General features: G+C 41.1%; 1 protein-coding gene across 2 annotated transcripts in view; it reads left to right on the top strand.

Moving 5' to 3' along the window:
- The first annotated feature begins 6,459 nt into the window (after nt 1-6,459).
- Nucleotides 6,460-15,602, top strand: part of EMB (embigin) — a 49,110-nt gene continuing 39,967 nt past the window's right edge. Inside the window, exon 1 of one of the 2 annotated variants that reach the window (XM_033179531.1) lies at nt 6,460-6,818. In XM_033179531.1, coding sequence (XP_033035422.1) covers nt 6,704-6,818 — 115 coding nt within the window. In that variant the 5' untranslated portion in view covers nt 6,460-6,703. The remainder of the gene's footprint in view (nt 6,819-15,602) is intronic. The other variant, XM_033179532.1, reaches the window with a different exon arrangement.

The raw sequence follows: 15,602 nt of genomic DNA, 5'->3' as shown, positions 1-15,602 counted from the left end.
AGGGATGCCCTCTCTCACCACTCCTATTCAACATAGTGTTGGAAGTTCTGGCTAGGGCAATCAGGCAAGAGAAAGAAACCAAGGGTATTTAATTAGGAAAAGAAGAAGTCAAATTGTCCCTGTTTGCAGATGACACGATTGTATATTTAGAAAACCCCATCATTTCAGCCCAAAATCTCCTGAAGCTAATCAGCAACGTCAGCAAAGTCTCAGGATACCAAATTAATGTGCAAAAGTCACAAGCATTCTTATACACCAGTAACAGACAAACAGAGAGCCAAATCATGAATGAACTCCCATTCACAATAGCTTCAAAGAGAATAAAATACCTAGGAATGCAGCATACAAGGGATGTAAAGGACCTCTTCAGGGGGGGCTACAAACCACTGCTCAGTGAAATAAAAGAGGACAAAACAAATGGAAGAACATTCCATAGTCATGGATAGGAAGAATCAATATTGTTAAAATGGCCATATTGCCCAAGGTAATTTATAGATTCAATGCCATACCCATCAAGTTACCAATGAGTTTCTTCACAGAGTTGGAAAAAACTACTTTAAAGTTCATATGGAACCAAAAAAGAGCCCTTATATCCAAGACAATCCTAAGCAAAAAGAACAAAGCTGGAGGCATCACGCTACCTGACTTCAAACTATACTACAAGGCTACAGTAACCAAAAAAAGCATGGTACTAGTACCAAAACAGAGATGTAGACCAATGGAACAAAACAGAGGCCTCAGAAATAATACCACACATCTACAACCATCTGATCTTTGACAAACCTGACGAAAACAAGAAATAGGGAAAGGATTCCCCATTTAATAAATGATGCTGGGAAAACTGGCTAGCTATATGTAGAAAACTGAAACTGGATCCCTTCCTTACACCTTATACAAAAATTAATTCAAGATGGATTACAGACTTGTGTTAGATGTAAAATCATAAAAAGCCTAGAAGAAAAACTAGGCAATACCATTCAGGACACAAGCATGGGCAAGGACTTCATGACTAAAACACCAAAAGCAACGGCAACAAAGTCAAAATAGACAAATGGGATCTCATTAAACTAAAGAGCTTCTGCACACCAAAAGAAATTACCATGAGAGTGAAAAGGCAATATAGAGAATGGGAGAAAATTTTTCCCATCTACCCGTCTGAGAAAGGGTTAATATTCAGAATCTACAAAGAACTTAAACAAATTTACAAGAAAAAAATCAAACAAGCCAATCAAAAAGTGGACAAAGGATATGAACAGACACTTTTCAAAAGAAGAAATGCATACAGCTAACAGACACATGAAAAAATGCTCATCATCACTGGTCATAGAGAAATGCAAATCAAAACCACAATTAGATACCGTCTCACACCAGTTAGAGTGGTGATCATTAAAAAAACAGGTGCTGGAGAGGATGTGGAGAAATAGGAACGCTTTTACACTGTTGGTGGGAGTGTAAACTAGTTCAACCATTGTGGAAGACAGGGTGGTGATTCCTCAAGGATCTAAAACCAGAAATGCCGTTTGACCCAACGATACCATTACTGGGTATATACCCAAAGGATTATAAATCATGTGACTATAAAGACACATGCACACGTATGTTTATTGCAGCACCATCCACAATAGCAAAGACTTGGAACCAACCCAAATGTCCATCAATGATAGACTGGATTAAAAAAATGTGGCACATATACACCATGGAATACTATGCAGCCATAAAAATAGATGAGTTCATATCCTTTGTCAGGACATGGATGAAGCTGGAAACCATCATTCTCAGCAAACTATCGCGAGAATAGAAAACCAAACACCGTATGTTCTCACTCATAGGTGGGAATTGAACAATGAGATCACTTGGACACAGGAAGGGGAGCATCACACACTGGGTCCTATTGTGGGGAGGGGGTAGGGGGGAGGAATAGCATTAGGAGATATACCTAATGTTAATTGATGATTTAATGGGTGCAGCACACCAACATGGCACAAGTATACATATGTAACAAACCTGCAGGTTGTGCACATGTACCCTAGAACTTAAAGTATAATAATAATTAAAAAAAAGACATAGTAACCAACTATTCACAATAATAAAGACATGGAGGCCGGGCGCGGTGGCTCAAGCCTGTAATCCCAGCACTTTGGGAGGCCGAGACGGGCGGATCACGAGGTCAGGAGATCGAGACCATCCTGGCTAACACCGTGAAACCCCGTCTCTACTAAAAAATACAAAAAACTAGCCGGGCGAGGTGGTGGGCGCCTGTGGTCCCAGCTACTCGGGAGGCTGAGGCAGGAGAATGGCGTGAACCTGGGAGGCGGAGCTTGCAGTGAGCTGAGATCCGGCCACTGCACTCCAGCCTGGGCGACAGAGCGAGACTCCGTCTTAAAAAAAAAAAAAAAAGACATGGAATCTATCCAAATGCCGATCAGTGGTAGACTGGATAAAGAAAATGTTGTACATATACACCATGGAATACTATGAAACTATAAAAAGGAATGAGATCATATCCTTTGCAGAGACATAGACGGAGCTGGAAGCTGTTATCCTCAGCAAACCAACTCAGGGACAGAAAACCAAACACCACATATTCTCACCTGAAAGAGCTGAATGATGAGACTACGTGGACACATTATGGGCCAGTTAGGGGTGGGGTGTTGCAGGAGGGAGAGCATCAGGAAGAATAGTTAATGCATGCTGGGCTTAATACCTAGGTGATGGGATGATCTGTGAAGCAAACCACCATGGCACACATTTACCTACGTAAGAAATCTGCATATTCTGCACATGTATCCTGGAACTTACAACAAAAGTTAAAGATAAAAAAAAAAAAAAAAGCTATAGTAACCAAATTAGCATAGAACTGGCAAGAAAACAGACACATAGACCAATGAAACAGAATAGAGAACTCAGATATAAATCAATGCATTGACAGCCAATTCATCTTCAACAACAGCACCAAGAGCATACAATGGGAAAATGAGAGTCTATTTAATAAATGGTGCTGGGAAAACTGGGTAATTACATGTAGAAGGATGAAACTAGACCCCTATATCTCACCATACACAAAAATACAGTTAAAACGGATTAAAGGTTTGAATCTAAGACCTGCAACTATGACTATGAAACGATTAGATGAAAACTTCAGGAAAGGTTTCCAGGACATTAGTCTGAGCAACGATATTTTGTGTAAGACCTCTAAAGCACAGGCAACCAAGAAAGAATAGATAAATGGGATTGAATCAGGCTTAAAAGCTTCTGCACAGCAAAGTAAACAACCAACAATGATTGAAAGTCCTGTATGGGTGATTTGTTAAAGTAGAATCAAAATGGAGGACTCATTATATCCCTAGGTCAACCACTCATAGCCACATAACCAAAATTTAAGCTATCCTGATTTCCTTGAAATGCAATTTGTAACCATTAACAAAAGTTAGGCTTTCCTGGCCGGGCGCGGTGGCTCAAGCCTGTAATCCCAGCACTTTGGGAGGCCGAGATGGGTGGATCACGAGGTCAGGAGATCGAGACCATCCTGGCGAACACAGTGAAACCCCGTCTCTACTAAAAAAATACAAAAAACTAGCCAGGCGAGGTGGCGGGCGCCTGTAGTCCCAGCTACACGGGAGGCTGAGGAAGGAGAATGGCGTAAACTCGGGAGGCGGAGCTTGCAGTGAGCCGAGATCCGGCCACTGCACTCCAGCCTGGGAGGCAGAGGAGACTCCGCCTAGCTTTTCTTTGTTGTTAGTATGATGAAATTGAACCAAACTGTTAGAGACAAATAAGCTTATACAGCTCTACTTGCCCCAAAAGGAATGTAAGTTTTCAGTAGCCAGTCACAATAGAGGTCAATGCACTTCCTCATTGATGCTTTCTAAGCTGCACTGTGACTCTCATGTCAAGTTTCTTACTACTTTTGATTTGAAGTCTTCCGGTTTGTGAACTATTCTTTTGTATGTATAATAAATCTTCATACTCCTTTTTTACTTGACCTGACTTTATTTTTACGGGTTCCTCCATGGCATTTAGGTTTCTCATAGTGTGGCAGTCTAAGGGTAATACAGTAGTACTTTTTACCAGGGAACTGTCTTCTGTGAGCAAGGTCTCCAAGAGAAAGGAAGTGGAAGCTCTTGTGGTCTGGAACAGAAAGCGCACACAATCTCTCTCTCTCTCTCTTTTTTTTTTTTTGAGACAGAGTCTTGCTCTGTTGCCCTGGCTTGAGTGCAGTGGCGTGATCTTGGCTCACTGCAAGGTCTGCCTCCTGGATTCAAGCAATTCTTCTGCCTTAGCTTCTCAAGTAGCTGGGATTACAGGCATGCGCCACCATGCCCAGCTAATTTTATTTTGCATTTTTAGTAGAGACAGGGTTTCACCATATTGGCCAGGCTGGTCTTGAGCTCCTGACCTTGTGATCCACCTGCATCAGCCTCCCAAAGTGCTGGAATTACAGGCCTGAGCCACCACACCCAGCCAGCCCACACAATATCTCTTCAGCACTATTCAGTAGGTTAGGGAGTCACAGAGTTCACCCAACTCAAGGGGAGAAAACAAAGGACCCTTATTCCCCTTTTATACACTTTATGATGATGAGAGTGTGAAAGTGCTTGTTGCAATATTTATTTCACCAAGGAGGGAAAGGTCACTTTGGACCAGAAAGGTCAGAAAAAGTTATATAGGGAAGGTAGTTGATAAGCTGGTTTTAAAGGATATGGAGCATTTGAAAAAGTGGAGTGTGGATAAGGCTGGAAATATCAAATATCTAAATATAGAACAGGAACAAAGATGAAAAGACTTTCAAAATGCTTAGCAAAATGAGAATTATATTTCTTTCTCAACTTTTTTGTTCTAACAGCAAAAGCAACAGTGGGGATCAGCATCAACCTGGGCAAGTAAGTTTTTCTGGTCATAAATACGCTGATTCGACTGAAAAAATGTTTCTTTAAGTAAGTTCAGCTCATTAGAAGAAGGGTGAATTTGTGTCTAAGGATTTTGTGAGACTAACTGGGAAAAGTCAGTCAGAGTTTAGTTTGAGGTGAGAAGTGCTTACTGTTGACACTCTACCTAATTATAGGGAAATGTGTTCAGTTAGTCCTGAGACCAGATGCAGGGTAGAAAGAGGTGTGATGTAGTTGCCATTGATTAGGCAATTTGGGTTTAGCAAGTCCTGTCAGTGCCCTGAGAGGGTCAACAGTGTAATAAGATGCCTTGAAGGCATCTTTTAAAATTTCATTCAAAAGATTTTAATCATTGTTACCATAATTTTCTGAGAAGAGGCTTTTCTGAGATTTGTCATTCACAGATAAACAGTTGTCAAATTTGTGTGTGTGTGCGTGTGTACATGTGTGCATGCATGCATTTGTGCATGTGTGCCTATCCAACCTCTTTTGAACACAATGACTGGCACCTGGTAGATAATATTGTTGAATGAATTGTATTACTCATATTTTCTCACTGCCAATTTGAAGAATCTACATTCTGTTTCCAAAGTTTTGCGCATATAACACTAAACCAGAAACGGACATGTTTTAGTAATACATATCAATTAAAAATTAACCATTCCTGCATGGAGTAAGCATAGGTTTTGTTAAATAGTTCTATTTTCAAAATTTGTCTCTTACGTTATTTCCAATCCTTTTTTTGTTTTTTAACGCTGATATACTTTGAATTTACGAATGTGAAAGCTGAACTTCAAAAAATACAGGGAGAGTAAACAAAGCTCGTGAAAAATCTATAAAATATCTTTTAATGTTATAACATCCCAGAGAGAAATCAAATCAATGTGTTTCAATGTTATAGATTTCTCCTTCCCTCCTGGATAAAGCACTAATTAGTTGTTTTATTCAATTTTGTTCAGAGCACTGAAAATTTCAAACTACAGCCTTGTGGGTAAGAGATAGCATTATCTTAAACAGTGTTCAGATGTAACAAAGGTCAACGTCTTGTGCAGTTTACATAGTATCTACTCTCAGTAGCTTTTGCTTCTTGAGCTCTAGGTGGCTCCTCAGAAGCTGTTAGGCGTAACAAACAAAAATAAAGTAAAATCAGACACGGTATGGGGCCTTGGGACTCTGAAACCTTCATCCAGAGAAAACCAGTTAAGCCTTTAGAGGCTAGGAGAGAAGGTGTGTGTGATTGGTAGGCAAAGCAAAGAAAGATTAGTACAAGTTGTCTGGCAGCTGGATAGAACCTTTACACCCGCACAAAAACAAGCCTCCCTCATAAGAAAGTCCAAAGATGTCCAGGGTCGGGGAGGAGAAAAGTCTTCTATACTCTCATCTCTCCCATCAAAGCAAATTAGTGAAACCTGCCTCAGGTGAAGTGCAAAGGCCAGTTTGCAGGGAGAGTTTCAACCTCTCCCCAGCAGATGGGCTAGACATAACCTGCCCAAGCTCTCTCCCGACCTGGACCTGCTAGAGCCGAGAGGGCGGCGGCCAGAGAGGCTGCAGCCGGGAAGTAGCACTGCACATCCGGGAACGCCAGCAGCCGGCTGAGGGCTGCACAATTGGTGGAGGGCCGGGCGCGGTGAGAGCGCCTCGGGGAAATAGGGCAAGGCGGCCGGGCCCCTCCCATTCCGCCTTTTCTTCAGCGCCCTGCCGGCGGCACTGACTGCGGGCGCCGGGCCACCGGCGAGTGTGCGCAGGGACTCCGGACACCCGCGGCAGCGAGCTGAGGGCGCAGTCTCCACGAGGACCGAGGCGGACCCTTCGGCGCCATGCGCGCCCTCCCCGGCCTGCTGGCGGCCAGGGCGCCTACGCCCCGGTTGCTCCTCCTCCTTCAGTGCCTTCTCGCCACTGCGCGCCCAAGCTCGGCGGACGGCAGTGCCCTAGGTGTGATGGGTACAGGGCCAGGGTAGGGAGGGCGGAGGGCGCGCAGGAAGGGGCGCGCGAGGCTTGGGTCCCCGCGGGCAGAGGGCATCGCCGGCGCGCCGGGCAAGGGTGGCGGGGAGAGGCGCCGGGATGCTGGTAAGGGTGGGTGGTGATTGGCGGCGGCGGCGGCCTCCCATTGGCTACGTTTGTGTCACCTAAGCTGAACTCTGGAACTGGGGCGGTTCGCGCTCCTGCGCTCTTCGGGGCGAGTCTTGAACAAACAGCGCCCAGCAATTCGGGGGCGTAGGTAATGGGGGAGAGTCTGGTTTTTCCTAGGAAGAGGGCAGTGGGGTGTGTAGGTGAATGCAGGGATCAGCTAGCGACTTGGCTTGTGCAAATGTGGAATGAATTTTGAAAGCCACATTTTCCCAAGGCCTACTCCCTTTTCTTGATTCCAGAGTAAGGCGCCCCCTTACCTCCTTCCCTCCTCTTGGCAGGTGGGTTGGCTTTGAGGATTTTTTTTTTTTTTTTTTTTTTTTTTTTGAGACAGTTTTGCTCTTGTTGCCCAGGCTGGAGTGCAGTGGCGTGATCTCGACTCACCGCAACCTCCGCCTCCCAGGTTCAAGCGATTCTCCTCTCTCAGCCTCCAGAGTAGCTGCGATTACAGGCATGCGCCACCACGCCACACTAATTTTATATTTTTAGTAGAGACGGGGTTTCTCCACATTGGTCAGTCTGGTCTCAAACTCACACCCTCAGGTGATCCGCCCGCTTCAGCCTCCCAAAGTGCTGGGATTACATGCGTGAGCCACCTCACCTTGCCGAGGATGTTTTTTTTTTAGAGCTGAGAGGGGGAAAAACTTCATAACCAACCAGCCAACCAAAGAGCCACAACTTAGTGTGTGTATCTTCATTTTACACCGTGGTCTTTGAAAACAAAATGTGTGTGTGCGTGTGTGTGTGTGTGATTGTTGCTTGTTGTTTTATTGTTTAAGATACTTTGACAGAGGGATTACGTGCAAAACATTACCAAAGCCAACATGAAAGTTGCCATTTTACCTTCACCTGTTTATAATTACTTTTCATGTTAAAAGGATTCCATCCAACCTATTGCAGGTTTCTGTGTCATTAATGTTAGCAGCCAGTAAGGGTAATAAAACACCACCACCTCTCAAGCTACTCTTAAGGTAAATATTGGCCACCAGTAACTAAAATTGGGACGTTATTCTGCAAGAAGTTTTCAAACTCTCATGGGAATTTATTTTAGTGGGCTTGTAATATGTGGAATTTTTGTAATACACAATAGAGAAAGAAGGATAATCAAAAGGTAAGACTATTAATTTTTATAAATGCCTTTTAAAAGGTCTCGTTAACAACTTGGACAGAACATCTTGGGTTGCTCCAGTTCTAAATTTCCTTGTGCCACATCTCTTTTCCATCATATCACTTATTGTCTAGGCCTGTAATTCCAGGACTTTTGGGTGCTGAGGTGGGAGGATGGCTGGAATCCAGGAGTTCAAGACCACCCTGGGCAACATAGCAAGGTCCCTTTTTTATTAAAAACAACTTTTTAAAGTACACTTGTAGTCCCAGGTACTTGGAACGCCAGGGCAGAAAGATTGCTTCAGCCCAAAGTTTGAGGCTGCAGTGAGCTATCATGGTGATGGTGCCACTAAGCTCCAGCCTGGGTGACGGCGCAAAACTGTCTCAAAAAAAAAAAAAAGAAAGAAAGTAAAAGAAACAGAATTGTCCAGGACATTTTTCCCCCTTCTGGGTATCTCCAATTCTTCTATCCCTGGTTCACCTCAGAGTATTGCAGTTCTGAGAACTAGTGCATTCTGGATTCATTGTAGAACTTTGATTCTCTACTTGACTGTATGTCAGAAACACCAGAGAGCTTGAAAAATTCTGATACCTGGATCTTTCCCTACAAAACTCTAGTTGATTTGGCTTGGTATTCAGTGTGGGCATTAAGAATTTTTATCAGCTCCCTGTGTAGCTTTAAATGTGATTTTAAGCTGGTTAAAAACTACAGCTTTAAAATGATATGGTCTAGAGAGTGCACTGTTAGATAAATACTTATTCCATAGGCATCAGGGTTAAGTTGATATACAGAGAATATCTCTAAAGAGAGAGAAGAAAAAGGAAACAAATGAAAGTGGAATAAATGAAGGTGTAAATCAATAAGATGAATGGGGGGAGAGGATGTCCCTCTATGTATATGGTATAAGTTCTGTCCTTTTAGCTCCACTTAAGCTAAAATTGTGGAATAATGTACAAGACAAAAGTTATGATGTTAGCATCGAATTTAAGCCAGAATTAAAAATTGTCAGGCACTCTCAGCTTGTTTTCTAGATTCTGTATTGATCTCTGTGAAATTTAGTTTTCTCTTTGCCAAAGGATATTGTGAGGTTTACGGGATATTTTTACGTAGATGTATAGACCTACATACTTGGACATAGGTTTTCTGTTAACCTAAGACTTTGAGTCAAATTTTAATAATAAGAATAGTTATATATATATAGCCCTATGAGTTAGCATTTTTTTAGTTCCAGCTGAAAAAAAAAAAAAAAAAAAAGAATTGTCCAGGACGTTTTTCTCCCTTCTGGGTATCCCCAATTCTTCTATCCCTGATTCACCTTTCAAAATTCATCTGAGAGTATCGCAGTTCTGAGAACCTCTGCACTCCTGGGGAATTCTCACTCTGTCACTCAGGCTGGAGGGCAGAGGCACATTCACAGCTCACTGCAGCCTTGACCTTATGGGCTCAAGATGAAGAAATTGGGGCTTAGATTAAGTAATTGCCCAAATACGCATACTTAGTTAAGCAGTAGAGCAGGAAGTTGGGCATTGGTCCATCCAGTGCCCGTTTTCTTAAACACAGTGCTTAAGCACAATATCCAATTGTCTCTCTGAGCTAATTGGAAATGTCTATGAAAGTTCAGAGCTACTGACAGCATAGCCTGTGCTTCTAAATGTCTGACTTACACTGAATGACATGCTGACACAGTTTGAGTCCTAGAATAAAATTAGGTACAGAGACTCTTTTAAGGTTTTTTGATTAAATAAGACCTATAATATATCTTTGTAAAGGATACATCAGTGGGAGTATTTAAATATCATTATTATTACTATTACATGGCACAGATTGGAGAAATGGGTCATGTTTATCTTTTGAAAAATGTTTGCAGTGGAATCATTTTAAATGATCCTTTTAACTTCCAGAGGACATGGCTTTTACATTCCCTTTGTGAACCCCCTTCCCTACTAACCCCTCACCCCAAACACAGCAGCTTTCTAGTAATAAATATTTTTGAAGCAGATATTATTCAAGCACCCACATATGTCTGACATTGTTAGTCCATATCTCAGTAGAACATGCTAGCAGTTTCTACCTTTAAGGACATTTAAAGGGGTTCCCACTGGACAAATCTGGGACAAATTGAGCATCAAATAAATAATAATATTATTGAATTGCAACTCATTTAATAATATGGGAATTCATGAGTACCGACTGATGTAGATTAAAAAATGAGTCAGTGAAAAGTTTGATGGGGCACAAAGTATTGAAGATTCAAAGTAACTCTTCAGAATGTGCTTATTAATATCAAGGGAAAAAGAGTAACTTTATGGTGGAGAAGCTTGGCAGACAGCACTTTGATCAAATGATCAAAGACTAAAATCTGTTTAAAGGAACAGGTTAGCCATAAGCCTACCTTTATTTATTTATTCATTCATTGATTTAATTTTTGAGACAGGGTCTCACTCTGTCACTCAGGCTGGAGTACGAAGGCACACTCATGGCTCACTACAGCCTTGACTTCTGGGCTCAAGGGATCCTCCCACTTCAGCCTCCCACATGGCTGGGACTACAGGCATATGCCACCACACCAGGCTAATTGTTGTATTTTTTGTAGAGATGGGTTTTACTATGTTGCCTAGGCTCTCTTGAACTCCTAAGCTCAAGCAATCTTCCTGCCTCGGCCTCCCAAAGTGTTGGGATTATAGGCGAGAGCTACTGTGCCCAGCCTAAGCCTACCTTTAATAGTGATGTTTCTGATGCATGGACATTTTTACCCTAAATTTATCGTCACAAAAAAATTATATGTTTAAAACATTTGTTAAGAATTAGGGCAACTGACTCTTCCTCATCTTCTGTCACCCTCATTCTCTTCCCTCTTCCCTCTCATCTTTCCCTCGACAGGTCCTATAGTTATTTGATGGGGAAGAGCAAAGAGACATCCTTACTAAGTGGATGGAGCCCAAGGGGCCCAGATCAGGATATCTGAGGCTGACCCTGGTAAGGATGGCATCCAGGCAGGAGGGGAGCCTGGTGTGGAGTGTTAGGGCCTGAGCACAGTGAATGGGTGCTTCTGCAGCAGGCAGCTTGACACAGGGTCCCAGAGTTGATTTAACAAGGCTTTTGTGCAGGAGCAGCAGATGGGTGATATTTGATCCCAAACAAGGTGTGGAGGAAAGCATGTAGGAGGGTCAGACCAGCGATGGAGGTTGGAGCCTGAGTGGGTAAGGAAGACATCTCTGTGGGGACAGGTGTGGCAGTGGCAATGAGAGTTTAGTAATATACAGGGTGATTGATCAAATAATTAAATCTAGGAACGATAATAGGATCTAGGTTTTTCACTAGAGAAGAATGAAATAAAGATAGGGAAAAAGTAGAATGAACCCTGTGGTGTTGGATTGCAGTTGGCAGTATCCCTGTGAACCCATGACATTAAATCCCTGTCTCTTTACCTATGTCTATATAGGTATATACGTTTAAACAAGTATATGTGTAAATATATGTGTGATGAATACATATGCATGTCATATACATATATGTGTATCATATACATTATAAGTTGTATGTGTGTGTATACGAATGTGTGCACATGTATTCTTAGCAGTGATTTCCAGTAGTGATGAGTATACTTAGCCCCCAGATCTTGGATTCTAAATACCATTCTTTGCTAATAGTAACCAAGGCTTCTTGGAGAAATGGCTGATTTCAGGCCTTGAGTGGGAAAGTAGCAGATAAGCCTAGAACATCTTGTGCCAGAAAGCAGTGGAGTGCTCAAAGGATAATGAGTCATGTCAAGATACAGGAGCCAACATGAAGGGGTTCCTACTGGACAAATCTGGGACAAAATTGAGCATCAAAATAAATAATAATATTAGTGGATTATAACCCATCTAATAATATGAGGATTCATGAGTACTGCAAATTAAAAAATGAATCAATGAAAAATTTGATGGGGTACAAAGTACTAAAGATTCAAAGTAACTCTTCAGAATATGCTTATTAATGTCAAGGGAAAAAGATACAGAAGCTTGGCAGACAGCACTTTAATCAAACGATCAAAGACCAAAAAATGGTGTGCCATCTGAGATGATCTGGTAAGAAGAGCATGGCATCACTTCTATGATGTTCCTGCCAAATGTGCCTGCCTCAAATATAATCATATATCAGCGGAACTGTCTTGGAATTTTAATAAGTGTCAAGGTTATGAAAGTCAGAAGAGATTGTCGCAGTTCCAGAGTGAAGCCACATTAGAGAGAAGTGACAGCCAATGACAATGTTTGATTCTGAGCTGGAACCTTTTGCTACCAAGTGCATTATAGGGACTTTTTTTTGAAATTTAGATGGGGTATAGGGACAAGATGGTGCTTCATATATATTCATTTCTTGATTTTAATGGCTGTATTGGCATGGTATGGGAAATGTCCTTTGTAGGAAATAGATGGTAATGTTTTAGTGGGGCATGAAACATCAGGTCAGAAACTTACTCTCACATGGTTCAGAGGAGAAAATGTTCTGTTCTTGAAATGTTTCTGCTACTTTGAGATTGTTTGAAAAGAAACAAAAAGAATTAGTTTACCTGAGAAAGATTCAGTTTACATAGGCATTAAACTAAAACAATAGTTGAGAAATCTGTTAATGTTTTTAGGTATCATTTTCCAAAGGTATATATGCCCTCCAACAGAAACAAATCACATGTGTTGAGGCTATTTGTCCTAGAGTGTAATCTTTTGACGTTAACTTTATACAGCTGTTCTCACATATTGCACAATATAAGGTGAATGTTTGAAATTAACAACTTATGACATATATGCTGATGTAGGAGAACAGACCTCACACTTTGCTAAAAATAAACTCTACTTCTGATAAAAATTGCCGCTATTTAAACATAGACTATCTCAAATAATGTTAGAATAGAAATAATGAATGTTGCCTTTAAAGAGTTGTTATTCTTTTCTTTGAAAATAGCATTTTCCTGGCCTTATTGAAGTTATTGAGGTTATTGTACTAATGTGTCTCTAATCCCAAACCAGAAGCTTTTAATAGCCTTACAATTATATACTTCTGAGAAACTGAAAGGGAATTTAGATACTTCGTTTGATTCATCTTGAAGCCCAAAGTGCTTTTCTAACTTAGCCAATAGCAGTAAGATAGCTAATAACTATAACTGTTTTCCTGGTTTGCATTTCAGCGTCCATCCAGCATGTAGTTTTCCTTCATAAAAAGTCCTCAAAATAGACCCCTGGCAGGAGGGTGTTCTTGGGAGGGAATGGTGGCAAAAAATGTTCATACTTTAAAATGTCTGCACCTAAACTATGCAGAACAGGAATTTAGGGCCACAGGGCCATTGGAAGATTATTAAGAATCATCACATTGAAGAATCAGGGTTGCCGATGTACCTGTTCAAAATCAAGGTTTTTCAGCTTTGGTACTATTGGCATTTTCCGTTGGGTAATTCTTTGTCCTGGCAAGCTGTTATCCTAAAATGTTTAGCAGCATCCCTGGCCTCTACATATGTGGTGGGTTAATTGTACACCCCAAAAAGATATGTTTAATCCCTGATCTTTGGTACCTGTGAAAGTGACCTTATTTGGGAGTAGAGTCTTTGCAGATGTAATGAACTAAAATAAGTTCATACTGAATTAGAGTAAGCCCTAAACCTAATGACTGTGGTCTTTATAAAAGAAAGGAAAGGGAGATTTGGACAGAGATATACACAGAGGGAAGATGATCATGTGAAGACAGAGGCAGATGTTGGACTAATGCAGCTACCACCAGTCAAGGAATGCCAAGGTTGCCAGCAACTCCCAGATGCTAGGCAGAGGCAAGGAAGGATTCTTCACTAGAGAGTTCAGAGAAGGAAGGCCCTGCCAACACCTTGATTTCAGACTCCTGGCCTCCAGAACTGTGAAAGAATATACTTCTGTTGTTTTTGCCACCAAATTTGTAGTCATTTGTTATGACACCTAATTTGTGGTAACTTGATGTGGAAACTAATGTAACCTACTAAATAAATGTAGTAATCTTCCCCCAATTGTGACAAGCACAATGCTTTCAGACATTGCCAAATGTCTCCTGTGGGGCAAAACTACCCTCAGTTGAAAGCCATTGAAAAAAATCCCAACTCTTACCGACTAGACTAACAATGGAAACATTTAACAAATCTACAGTCTTTAGAAAGAATAGAAATCTTAGTTATTAACTTTTGGGGTTTATTTTTTAATAAGTTTTTATTTGGCATAAGCTTTACTGTTAAAGTATCTTAGTGACCCATGTAGAGGTGATTTGAAACATGAGAATTTTTACATTGCCCTTTGAAATGTATATTATTGCCAAAATTATATATTTTTTAAAAAGATCAGTTTATTTCCATTCCTATACCATCTAGTTTTTAAAATAGTTTTACAAGACTGGTGAAAGTGTACGTTGTACTTGTCAGTAGGCCTTAAAAAAAAACTTGTCTGTAAAGGCTTCTTGTCTAATAGTTTCCATACTATGCAGAAAATATCAAGAGTTCTCTATGTGGAGTATTGTCTGTCCCTGACTTAGAAAGTCTGACTTACAAATGTCCCCATCAGGATTAGTGTGTGTGTATATATATGTGTGTGTGTGTGTGTGTGTGTGTGTGTGTGTGTGTATATATATTTTTTTTTGGAGATGGAGTCTCACTCTGTCATCCAGCCTGGAGTACAGTGGTGTGATCTCAGCTCACTACAGCGTCCGACTGCTGGGTTCAAACAATTCTCCTACCTCAGCCTCCCGAGTAGCTGGGACCACAGGCGCATGCCACCATGCCTGTCTAATTTTTTATATTTTTAATAGAGACGGGGTTTCACCATGCTGGCCAGGCTGGTCTCGAACTCCTAACTTCGTGCTCTGCCCACCTCAGCCTCCCAAAGTGCTGAGATTACAAGCATGAGTCACTGCACCCAGCCCCGATAACTAGAATTTTTTGACAAGCTTTTATTTTTTTTTCCCCCTTGTTTTTCTTCTTTTTTTGGATGAATATCTCTGGAGTATAATTTCCAGAACTCAGATATGCCTTATTTCCTTTCTCCTCCTTCTGCTGCGTTTATGGACAGGGGATAGGGCACTGTGTGCCTAAAACCTATAATTCTCCATGTGTTGTGTATAATCAGTATTTTACTTAGTAATTAGGTATTTTTAAGCTAACGTTTAACCATATCATGGCTTAAGTGGCGTTTACAATTTGGCATGGGATCACATGGTTATATATGATATTGCTTCCATGAGGAAATATATTCTTATTTCCAAATCTCCATTTTATGAATAATATATAATATTCATTCCTATCAGTGTTTCTGTAATTGAGTTGCACATTTTTAAGGCTGTATATCGGAATGTTAAAATTACCCTTTATTAAGTACTGCATGTTGATAGCAATCAGTATAGAGGTGAGAAAGGTAAAGAATATTTAATAGTAGTTGCTTGTTACACTTTTTTTTTTTTTTTTTTTGAGGCGGAGTCTCGCTCTGTCGCCGGGACTG

Source organism: Trachypithecus francoisi, unplaced genomic scaffold (assembly GCF_009764315.1).
Source record: "Trachypithecus francoisi isolate TF-2019V2 unplaced genomic scaffold, Tfra_2.0 Lachesis_group2, whole genome shotgun sequence".
NCBI lineage: Eukaryota > Metazoa > Chordata > Mammalia > Primates > Cercopithecidae > Trachypithecus > Trachypithecus francoisi.
The sequence above is the reverse complement of the archived record's forward strand: the minus strand, read 5'-3'. Positions and strand labels throughout refer to the sequence as shown.